At 42.4% G+C, this 12,643-nt stretch overlaps 1 protein-coding gene across 3 annotated transcripts in view; it reads left to right on the forward strand.

The window, feature by feature from the left end:
* The window catches only part of LOC120918555 (probable ATP-dependent RNA helicase DHX58), a 140,895-nt gene that overhangs the window by 58,430 nt on the left and 69,822 nt on the right, over positions 1 to 12,643 (forward strand). For all 3 annotated transcript variants that reach the window (XM_040330193.1, XM_040330192.1, XM_040330194.1), the window contains exons 6-7: positions 8,323 to 8,452; positions 11,055 to 11,246. In XM_040330193.1, the coding sequence (XP_040186127.1) occupies positions 8,323 to 8,452; positions 11,055 to 11,246 (322 nt within the window). The remainder of the gene's footprint in view (positions 1 to 8,322; positions 8,453 to 11,054; positions 11,247 to 12,643) is intronic.

Below are 12,643 nucleotides of genomic sequence, written 5' to 3' on the forward strand. Positions count from 1 at the left end.
GAAAGTATTCACAGAGCTTCACCTTTTACACATTTTGCTTTGTTACAGCCTTATTCCAAAATGTATTAAATTCAGCGTTTTCGCTCAAAATTTTACAAACAATACCCCATAATGACAACATGAAAGAAGTTTGTTTGAAATCTTTGCAAATTTATTAAAATGAAAAAATCACACATACAGGAGTATTCACAGCCTTTGCTGTGACTCTCAATATTTAGCTCAGGTGCATCCTGTTTCCACTGATCATCCTATAGATGTTTCTACCACTTCATTCAAGTTCACCTGTGGTAAATTCAGTTGATTGGACATGGTTTGGAAAGGCACACACCTGTCTATATAAGGTCCCAAAGTGTTGTAAATGTTGTACCTTCATTAAATGTAACCATATTGCTACACGTAGAGGCTCCTCTTCTTTTTTTATACTCAGTTGTGACATGATGCTACTCTTATATCAAGACATTGCTTATAAATCAAGGCAAAATTTCTTTAAAAATTATTTTCTTGCAAAACGCTCTCAAACCAAGTTACTCTCAAACCAAGGTTTTACTGTATTGGGGTTTTCTTTCCCTTTAAAATTAGTTTGCCCTCATTTTGGGGGCATCATACCCATACATAACAAAGCCACTGTTTTGAAGTATGGTGTTTTTTTTTGGTAGGTATCTTGGTTTTTTTTTGGTAGGTATCTTGGTTTTTATTTGAGGTGCTCAAACCACAGTAATAATTTACTGTAATTTACCACCCTATCATTTGAAAGAAAAAAGAACTGAGTGCAAAAACAGTGTGCCCCCAAACCACCTGTCACTACTACAGTTAGGTATAGACCTGAAAAGAAAATGCAGGCAGGCCATAAAAGCAGTGACAACAGTACTGCACATGGAGGGTCCTGCACAGCAAAATGGAGGTAGGACTGCACAAAGCAGGGGCAAAACTGAAAATGTAATACTTACCTTTCCGTAATTTTCCTTTCCTGGTGCCTGACCATGGCAGCATACATATGTTTGTAAACCCCGCCCCCAACCAACCCACAGGACCAATTATAACTCTTTAAAAGAGTGTACGCCTCCCCCATACACCATTCTTGTAACTAGACTCAAACATTTAAGGATTATGGCAAGGGAGGGCGTATGCTGCCATGGTCAGGCACCAGGAAAGGAAAATTACGAAAAGGTAAGTATTCAATTTTCCGTTTTCCTGGTGCCTTCCATGGCAGCATACATATGGTTAATAACTCGCTCATAGATCAGACAGCTCATGGACCCCATCTGCTTCTCTATTTTAATTTTTTATATTATTATTATACATTTTTTTATGTCGTGGGGAGCAAGTGCAACCAGGATTAGACCATAGTAGGTCATGAATAAGGTAAAAGACGACCATTTTGTCGCCTGACAGAGAGTTTCTGGGGAAAAAAGCGCTACAGTTGCCCAGGAAAAAGCCATTCACTGTGCATTCACGTTCCTATCCATATATAAATATATATATATATATATATATATATATATATATATATATATATATATATATTTATTTTTTATTTATTCATATATTTTTTTTTTAACTCAAAAAGGAAAATGGGAATACACACATCCCCCTACATATACCTGCACATACTGAATTAATAGAAAATCATCAGAATATACTTTGATATAAGCTAACTCCTTCCCTTTGATATAAATATATACATATAATACACAAATCCAGCCTGCTTCTAATATTTTTGGGCTGGCTCCATAAGGGAATACATGCATCATACAAGGAGAAGGAGAATGTTCCCCTGTAAGAGGTGCTCCCTAAATGAGAGCTGCTGCCATAATGAAGGCACCCTACAGACGGACTTCCAGGGTGCACTAAGATGGCCGCCGACGACATCGAGACATTACGCCCCCGTGACACGGCCCTGCCCCCGGAGGGGATAAGCCAATCCCGGAGGCCGCGCACGAAGCGCCGCAGATGCCAGTCAGCATGGGAAGACATACACCTGCTCAGTGGGACCAGCCTCGTCCTGTGGGTGAGTATGGCTTCACACGCGTGTCATGGAAAATAGCAACCTTGCTAGTGGGGAGCGGAGCCTGGAGAAAAGCAAAAAGGGGATAGTGAGCCCCTACCATGTCTTTTGGTATGCATAATACAACCCATACCTGCGGTGTTCCTCCATTGACAGACAATAAGTAGGCAAAATAATACAACCTAGCATTAATTAATTAATTAGCGTCAGCAGCTTGCAAACTCCCAGGTTGAATGTGGCCATGGGAGGCAGTCTTTTACCTTGGAGCAGTCTTCTCAGTCAAAAGGATAAAGGAAATACCTGAACTCCAGACCCAAAAAATATCCACAGAAAAATGGGTTCCCAAACTTTTGGGTGCCTTTAACAGCCTAAGATATGGGACTCCATATACAGGAGAGCATGAACCTGCAATGGGTGGGCCGACATAGTGGCCTAGTAAGGGCTGATCCAGGTGATCCACCATCCTGCAGGTTTGAGGACAGAAGAAAGAATGGTGTATGGGGGAGGCTGACACTCTTTTAAAGAGTTATAATTGGTCCTGTGGGTTGGTTGGGAGCACGGTTACCAACCATATGTATGCTGCCATGGAAGGCACCAGGAAAGCATGTTTGCCTTTCCTTAGCCACAGTTGCTGACCAATTCCACCGCAGCATTAAGAGGAAGTTATTGACTAGTCATGAAGCCTCCATAATTTTCTTCTTCCCATGCACAGAGTGGTCAGCTTGACTGGTGCTCCCTCTTCCTCCCCTGCTTAACACCATACTCCTGAGCACCTGTATTTGAGGGTAAAGTTCTAATTTTAGCAAAAAAAAATTAGTCTCTGCCTTGTGTCTCCACATTTGGGCCTATTCACGCTGTTACAAAACTGGTATGCTACTGCGCACCTGTTTCTGAAGGTTTATTGAAAAAAAAAAAAAAGAAAACACAAAATATATTTACAGTGGGTAAAATAAGTATTGAACACGTCACCATTTTCTAGGTAACTAAATTTCTAAAGATGCTATTGACATGAAATGAAATGTTCACTACATGTCGGTAACAACCCATACATACATAGAAACCAAAACAAATAAGTTCAGAAATTAAGTTATGTGTAATAAAATTGAATGACACGTCACCAGCTGAAATCTATCAGTAATCAGAAATCAATACTGCCCCTTATCAGTGCAAGTTACTATCAGCTGGTTCATTCTCAACTGATGGCTTATAACAAGGTGTCACACAAGAAATAACTCATGATGGGTAACAGCAAAGAGCTCTTGCAAGACCGTTACAACCTTATTGTTGCAAAACATACTGATGGGATTGGTTACAGTAGGATTTCTAAACTTCTGAATGTTTCAGTGAGCACTGTTGGGGCCATACTCAAGAAGTGGAATGCACATCATTTCACCATAAACCAGCCACAACCAGGTGCTCCTCGCAAGATTTGTGACAGAGCAGTGAAAAGAATTATCAGAAGGGTTGTCCAAGAGCCTCTTGTGGAGAGCTTCAGAAAGACCTGGGGTTAGCACGTACAATTGTTTTAAAGAAACAATAAGTAATGCACTCACCCGCCAAGGCCTGTATGCATGCTCACCATGCAAGACTCCATTACTGAAGAAAAAGCATGTTGAAGCTCATTTAAAGTTTGCTGCACAACATGTAGACAAGTCTGTCAATACTGGGAGAATATAGTGTGGTCAGAAGAGACCAAAATTAAACTCTTTCCCCTCAGGAAGATGTGGAGCTACCAGGAATTATCAAATGGGAAAGAGACCTAGGGAGGAACTTTACACAGACCCAACGGAGTCATGTAGTGTATCTAGCATTAAACTCCTCAATCTCTACACGGACACAGGAATGTAACTATAAATTACTGTCCCAATGGTATTATACTCCAGTAAAGTTACATAAACTGTCTAGAGAGAATTCAGAGTACTGCTGGAGATGTGGAATGGAGCAGGGTACCTTGCTGCACATCTTTTGGGCCTGTGTAAAGGTCCAAGGTTATTGGAAGGAAGTGCGGAGAATAGCTCAAAAATTTACGACGTTCCAGATTCCGGATGATCCAGCCCTATTTTTACTTCATAGCTCACAAATCCCAGTAGGAGAATATAAAAAGTCGATATTACGGCATCTGATAAATGCAGCTAGAATGGGAATAACACTTCAGTGGAGAGATAGTAGACCACCATCAATTGCAAGATGGCTTAATAGAGTCAGAGAGATTGGAGCCATGGAGGACTTAATCCTTTTTTCTAAGAACAAAAGAGAGCGGTATGTGGAAACATGGACAGAATGGAACCAGTTTATAAAAACGGAAGAAGGGAAGAGGTTAATGGAGGAGTAGGGAGTTGAGGGGGGAGCCTAGCCGACCGGAAAGGGATAAGAGGGATATGAATGAAACATATGGGAGTGAGCCCCGATGTAGGACGAGAGGAGATGGGAATTTAGAAGGGGGTTTTTTTCCCCCCCCCTTCTCCCCTTTTTTTTTTTTTTTTGTTTGTTTTTGTTGTTTTGTTTGTTTCTGTTTTGGGGATGCTTTTGATGTGTTGAACAAATGGGAGGGGGTGCGAAGGGGGTAAGGAATATAGGAGGATTAAGGATCAGAAGGGAGCATAAACCAGGACTCCGTGGACTCCCGGAGAGGATTAGCCACTAATTAGAAGTTGCGAGGAGAAATATATATGTGTAACTTTATGTTTAAGTTATGAACAGGCTAAATGTAATGTTAATTTTGAATAATTTTGATCCTAAACAAAAAGAAAAATAAAGTATATAAATATGAAAAAAAAAAAATTAAACTCTTTCAATGCCATAATACACACCATGTTTGGAGGTCCAATAGCACTGCATATCACCCCAAAAACACCCCCATACCAACAGTGAAGTTTGGTGGTGGGAACATCATGGTGTGGGTCTATTTTTCAGCATGCGGTACTGGGAAAATTTAAATCTTTGAAGGAAGTATGAATGAAAAAATGTACCAAGACATTCTTGATAAAAATCTTCCGTCATCTACCACCATGATGAAGATGAAACGAGGAAGGACATTTCAGCAAGACAATGATCCCAAAGACAAGCCAAGGAAACTCAATTTGTTTCAAAGAAAGAAAATAAAGCTGCTAGAATGGCCCAGCCAATCACCTGACTTGAATCCAATAGAAAATATATGGAAAGAACTAAAGATCAGAGTTCATAGAAGAGGCCCAAGATTTGAATTCCGTTCATATGGAAGAAGGGGCCAAAATCACACCTGAGCAATGCATGTGACTAGTTTCTCCATACAGGAGGCGTCTTGAAGCTGTCATTACCAACAAAGGATTTTGTACAAAGTATTAAATAAATTTCAGTTAGCGTGTTCAATTCTTTTTTCCCTGTTTCATTCCATTTTATTACACATAATTTAATTTCTGAACTTATTTGTTTTGGTTTCTTTGTATGTATGGATTGCATAGGTTGTTTCTGATATGTGGTGAACATTTCATGTCAATAGCACCTTTAAAATATATTTACCTAGAAAAATGGAAAGCTGCCTTTGCTTCATGTCTCCATGTTCAGGCCTGTTCTTGCAACTGCCAATTTAGCTTCTCCTCACTCTCTAAGCTACAAACACAAAGTAAACATGCTCCATTTAACCCCTTGGACTTTTAGCTCAACAAAAATGTATTACTTGGCTTGATAATTAAAGCATAAATAAACCCTCCTATCCTTTTCAGCCATGGAAGCTGCCATCTTAGCTTCTGTTTGACCTGTTACTGCCATGATGCTACATATGAGATCAGTTATGACATCAGCCATTTGATGGTTAGACAGTTAAGTTGAGCGCACAAGAAAATGTGACAGTCAGCATTCCCAGCATGCTGGGAATGTAGGGCTCCATTCACACCTAGGCAATTTGAATCGCGGGCAGAATCACTGCAATTCTGCCCGCGATTCCAGAATCGTGGCATAATGTGGGACGCGTTTGCAATGCCATTATTTGTTAATGGCACCCCAATCACGGTGCTAATTTGCAACAGATGTTGCACGATAAATCAGGCTGCAATCGCAGCAAAATCGCAACGTGCGAAGCTTGTTGTTTAAAAAGGAGCAGAAGCTTCTTTTGGGCGACATTGCCTCGCGTTGCAATCTTAATTGCAGGCCGATTTATTGTGCAGCAAAATCTCACCACGATTGGGGTGTCATTTGCAAGTATTGATTTTTAAAATGCATTCTGTGTTTTGCTGCGATTCTGAAATCATGTGCAGAATCATGCAGAATCCGTCCACAGTTCAAATCACATAGGTGTGAATGGAGCCTAACTGTTTTTAGAAACTGTTATATCAATGGGTTTAATTCCGCTTTAAGAACAGCATTATTTTCAGTGGTAAGATCCAAATCAATAACCTGTTTAGCCAGAAACAAGGCTTTTATGCTGTAAATCGCCCACCACAAGATAAAAAAAAAAAAATCTCTTCTGGAAAGCTTGATATTAATAGTCAGTGGCCCAGATTCAGGTACCACTTGCGCATTATTTGCGGAGGCACAGGGCAACAATTTTGCCCTACGCCCCCGCAAATAATTTGCACTGCCCTCGATTCACGGAGCAGTAGCTCCGTAAATTGCGAGGGGCGCGCCGGCAAAATTGCCCTGCGTAAGCGCGCGCAATGTAAATGATCCCGCCGGGGGGCGGGAATCATTTAAATTAGGCGCGCTCCCGCGCCGAGCGTACAGCGCATGCTCCGTCGGGAAACTTTCCCGACGTGCATTGCGGCAAATGACATCGCAAGGACGTCATTTGCTTCAAAGTGAACGTGAATGGCGTCCAGCGCCATTCACTTACGCAAACTACGTAAAATTCGAACGTCGCGACGCGGGAACGCCGGGTATCCTTTAGCATTGGCTGCCCCTGCTTTTAGCATGGGCAGCCTTACGCTAAAGATGCCGTACGCAACCGACGTAACTTGCGTACGAGGGGGGCGCGCAACATTGTGAATTGGCGTAAGTATGCAATTTGCATACTATACGCTGACCACAATGGGAGCGCCCCCTAGCGGTCAACGCAAGAATGCAGCCTAAAATCTGCGTGGCATAAGAGCCTTATGCCACGCAGATTTTAGGCTGCAGTCGGCGTAACGAGTTCTTTGAATCAGGAGAACTCGTTACGCCGGCGCAAGTCAGCAATTGCGCTGCGTAACTATGGTTACGCAGGCGCAATTGCTACCTGAATCTGGGCCAGTGATGGTATATGCTGCATAACAGGGCTTGTTTCCCAACACCATCTCTTTCCTTTGAGTTGCACGCATAGCATACGAGAGCAGAAGGCAGAAAGACAGTCCTAAACATTAAGGGGCAAATCCACAAAGAAAGTACGCCGGCGTATCTACTGATACGCCGGCGTACTTTCAAATTTCCTGCGTCGTATCTTTGTTTTGAATCCTCAAAACAAGATACGACGGCATCTGGGTTAGATCCAACAGGCGTACGTCTTCGTACGCCTTCGGATCTTAGATGCAATTCTTTGGCGTCTGCTGGGTGGCATTCCCGTCGTATTCCCTGTCGAGTATGTAAATTAGCTATTTCCCACGATCCACGAACATACGAGCGGCCGTCGCATTCTTTTACGTCGTTTCCGTTCAGCTTTTGTTCGGCGTATAGTTAAAGCTGCTATCTGGTGGCGTACGCAATGTTAAGTATGGCCGTCGTTCCCGCGTCGAATTTTAAAATTTTTATTTTGTTTGCGTAAGTCGTCCGTGAATGGGGCTGGATGCCATTTACGTTCACGTCAAAACCAATGACGTCCTTGCGACGTCATTTACCGCAATGCACGGCGGGAAATTTAGGGACGGCGCATGCGCAGTTCGTTTGGCGCGGGGACGCGCTTCATTTAAATGAAACACGCCCCCTACTCGCCAGCATTTGAATTCCGTGCCGTTACGCCGCAAGAGATACACTACGCCGCCGTAACTTACAGCGCAAATTCTTTCTGGATTCGAACCAAAGCCAGGTAAGTTACGGCGGCGTAGCGTATCTCAGATACGCTGCGCCGGTGCAGATCTATGTGGATCTGCCCCTAATTGTATAATTCCTCTCTTTACCTCTTGCATGAGATCAATGAACACAAATGGATGACACAATGAGAATTAGTTGCTCAATTTTTACTATTGACCTGAAGGGGGAGAACCTAAGTTGTCTCACGTGGCTGCGGCTGGTTGTAGTCTGTTGGTAGAAGATGTGTGCAGGCTGCAAAATGTATTGATGTCTTTAATAGCAATTGACAATTTTAACTGATTTGTATTATGAACTTACAAGTTTAGTAATGTTGCATAATAAAACATTTCCCTCTGCTCTAGGATCCCTTTGGGGATAAGCTGAAGTCACTCATGGAAATCATACATGAATATCTTGGTGAAAATGACATTATTACACCTGACTTTGGCACTCAGACATATGAACAGAAAGTGGTTGAAATGGAGAAGGAAGGTAAATGTTAAGCAAAAAGTGAACTACACTGTTGAGTTCCATATGTGTGAACTGTCTTACCTGCCAAATGATTTAAAATCTGTTCAGCTACTCATGTGTGATCTATTTTAGACAATCCTGACATATTGGTTATTACCTAACCTTTCTTCAGTGTACTTAAAGGGTTTGTAAAAAAATGTTTTATTTTTATTTTTAAATAACAAACATGTTATACTTACCTCCACTGTGCAGCTCGTTTTTCACAGAGTGGCCCTGATCCACGTCTTCTGGGGTCCCTCGGTGGCTGTCTCTGGTCCTCCCCACAAGAACTCCACACATTCATGCAAGCTCGCTCGCATGGTGTGGAGTCCTTGCAGGCGCGCTCCCGTGAAACAGCGAGTGGCTAGTCACTGTATTACTCGGCCCCGCCCTGCTTTCAATCCATCGGCTCTAGCCAATCAACGGCCAGGATGGGCGGCGAAGAGGATGTCGGGGCCGAGTGCGGGACTTTCAAGGGGCCAGGTAAGCATAGGATGCATTAAGGTGAAAAAACTTTTACCTTTACAACCCCTTACAGCTGCAATACAGCTTGGTAATCATTCCCTTTATAGTTGCACAATGAACAAGCAACATACAGATAAGGTTGTCTCTGCTCTCCCTTCTTATACGAATGAAGGAGGAGAGAGAATGATAGCACTGTAAATTACAGTAAAGCCTGACTGACTCAAATTGCTGATCCTAACAACTTTTGTTGTACTGAAGATATAGCTGTTTGTTTCACCAGACTGATTGTCGACTGATTCTGAATAAGATGATCTGATTCATTATATTCACCTGGTGCACTTACAATGTTCTAATTAGGAAAGCTGCAGTGTCTGTAACTCTTTAAAGGTATTTTAACCCTTGGCAAGTATCTCACCAAAACTGAATTCCTATTATAAGGTGTACCTGCAATTTGACTTGTTTCTTAGTGTAGACTTCTGGAAAAAAACGTGAGCCAATCATACAAGCAGGAAATTACATTTCTGGGGGCATTATGTACACCAGCAGTGTACAGAACGCCTCAAGGTTGCAATTTTTCAAAGGACAGCCGTACTCCAAAAATTTGCCTTTATTCGTAAAAAATAAAATCAAAAATACATGCCACATTCTGTGGCATGTATTTTTGATTTTATTTCTTACAAAAAAAGGCACATTTTTGGAGTGTGGCTATCAGAATCTTCTCTCATCTTCATTGCTATATGCATTGCCAGCACCTGTGGCTTCAAATCTAGAGGAGAGGTTCATTTCCACTTGACCTGCTTAGAGCGTTGATTCCCCCTTCCCTATAATTAAACAACATTATGTATTATGTAACAATTGTTCACTTTATTTTTTTTATTTGCTATATTTTTCCCCCCACAAAAGTGGAGTTACACATTAAAGGTTAATTCCCTGCACTGTTGCTCTTCTCTGGCAACTTCTCTCCATAGCAATAGTTTTTAAAAGTGTTGTAACAGTGCTGACAGTTCTCGTGCTACATGTCTTTAATTTAGGCATACTTTATGTTATTAAATTATTTACACTATTTTCTTAATTAACACTGCCAGGTTTCAAAGAGAGGTTACTGTGGGGCCCATGACCCCATGGACATGAGTTACATCTCTGATCACAGGTGTAGAAGGAAAGGTGAGAACAAAAGAAATGAATTCCCTATAAAGGAGAGGTGCCACCCTTTAATCAGAAATAATCCATAAAATAACTGTGTATGTACTATTTATCATATACACCCTATTGGGTAATAATTATTGGGTAATTATATGCTGTAACTGATCTTTCACTTATTAGCAACTTATGGCTAAGAATAGGAAAAATGTTGGCACTGGTTTATGAAAAGCCTTGGGGCCAGATTCACGTACCTGTGCTGCGGCGTAACGTATCTCATTTACGTTACACCGCCGCAAGTTTTCATCATAAGTGCTTGATTCACAAAGCACTTGCCTGTAAACTTGCGGCAGCGTAACGTAAATCCGTCCGGCGCAAGCCCGCCCAATTCAAATGGGGCGTGTACCATTTAAATTAGGCGCCGAACGTTCTGCGCATGCTCCGTTAGGAAATTTCCTGCCGTGCTTTGCGCGAAATTGCGGTGCCCCGACGTGTTTTTTGAACGGCGACGTGCGTAACGTACTTTCGTATTCCCGGACGTCTTACGCCAAAAAATTAAAAATTAAAAATTTGACGCGGGAACGACGGCCATACTTTAACATGGATGGTGTAATTTTACACCATCTAAATAGCACTCTTAACTTTACGACGGGAAAAAAACGGCGTTAGAGAATGCGACCAACGCGCGTACCTTCGTGGATCGCCGTAAACAGCTAATTTGCATACCCGACGCGGAAAACGACGCAAACTCCACCCAGCAGTCGCCAAAGTATTGCATCCTAAGATCCGAAGGCGTACGAAGCCGTACGCCTGTCGGATCTTAGCCAAAAGCCGTCGTATCTTTGTTTGTGAATTACAAATAAAGATACGACGTGGCAAATTTGAAAGTACGCCGGAGTATCAGCAGATACTCCGGCGTACTTTTTCTGTGAATCTGGCCCTAGGTGTTTATAAGCCTTTTGGTGTTCTTGTATTTCAGGAGCAGTAAATGCGGACAGAAAGAAAAGGACATGTGCTGTGCACCTTCGTAAATACAATGATGCCCTCTTTATTCATGACACTGTCAGAATGCAGGATGCCTATGAATTTCTGGATACGTTCTACATTGAAGAAAAGTTCATCAGGGCATCAGACGACCCCACTGATGTCTTTCTCTGTCAGTTATTCAATGGTAAAGAGCATTAATGTATTTGAATATTATTTATATCTTTTGAGGTGTAAGTATTTATTTTTTCCAAATAACAGTTTTATTGGTAATCTCAGAAGAGAAACAATACAAAAAAGATAAAGCAATGTGTGAAAGCTCGAAATGGCAAAGAAAAAGGAAGGGCCTTTCTCAAAATTCACATTATACATTGCAATGTCAGTAATGATATTGCAAGAGAAACAAGGAGATAACAACTGCAAACTTTAGAGCCATACAGTATCACTGCTGGAACATTAGGACAATATTAGGCGATACATGAAGTCTGACATTACACATAAAAAGGCATGGAGAGTAAAGAGGAGGAAAGTAGAAGAAAGTAAGGAAGAAGAGAAAAAGGAAAAGTAGAGGGGCATCACATTAGCTCCGTCACTGGCTCAAAGCAGGTCCTCCCGGAGATGCCACAGCTCCCAGACCTTATCATAGTCCTCTAGTCTGTCCCGTATACTAGCAGTCATTTTCTCCATAAGCTCCACATCCTGGACCCTAGCATACAGGGCATCCGGGGAAGGTGGAGAGCGCCTCTTCCAGTTGAGGGCAAGAAGGCACCGTAAGGACATGTCTAAGTAGCTTCTTATAGGGTTTGACTTTTTTCAATGGGGAGAGGCACAACAGAAAGAATTTCAGTGTCATGGGTACCGGCACCTCAAAGAGGCGAGTCAGTAATTGTTGCGTTGAACACCAGAATGGCGCTATTAGAGGGCAGGTCCAATAGATGTGGAAAAGGGTGCCTCTATCCCCCTGGCAACGCCAGTAGCGGTCAGAACTAGAGGGGTAGATAACATGGAGCACGTCCGGAGTCAGGTACCAGAAGTACTAGAGAACTCTTGGCCGCCTGAGTCCAGATCGCCCGCTAAGTCTCAATGGGAATTTCTTCACCCAGCACCCTCTCCCAACAGAGCATGTATGCATGTTTATCCTGGTCTGGTAGGGAGTAGGCATTAAGTATCTGATAAATATGGGAGATCAGCCCCCTGGGTGTGGAGCCCTCCAATATAATGCGTGTAAAAGGGGAAGGCGCGGAGAATTGCAAATTCATGGCTATGGTTTGGGCATAATGCCGAATCTGCAGATATCCAAAAAAAACACCTGGTGAGGTAGATCGTATTTATCCTGAAGTTCAGGAAATTGCAGCAATTTGCGGGACCCAAGGTCTACCAAGTGTGAAAGTGGAATAAGTTCTGTGATGCCCAGGGCAATGTTATCCGATGGGTAAGGCTAGCAGGCACTTTAGGATTGCAGAGGAAGAAGGTCAGCAGTGATCTTTCAGATTTAGGCCTCTTCCATACGAGGAGGACTCCGTCGCTATGGAGTCCGCCAGCTCCCGCCGGCTCAGCGGGAGATCTCTCCGCTGATCTCTGCTG

The sequence above is a fragment of the Rana temporaria genome, chromosome 12, assembly GCF_905171775.1.
Source record: "Rana temporaria chromosome 12, aRanTem1.1, whole genome shotgun sequence".
Classification (NCBI taxonomy): Eukaryota; Metazoa; Chordata; class Amphibia; order Anura; family Ranidae; genus Rana; species Rana temporaria.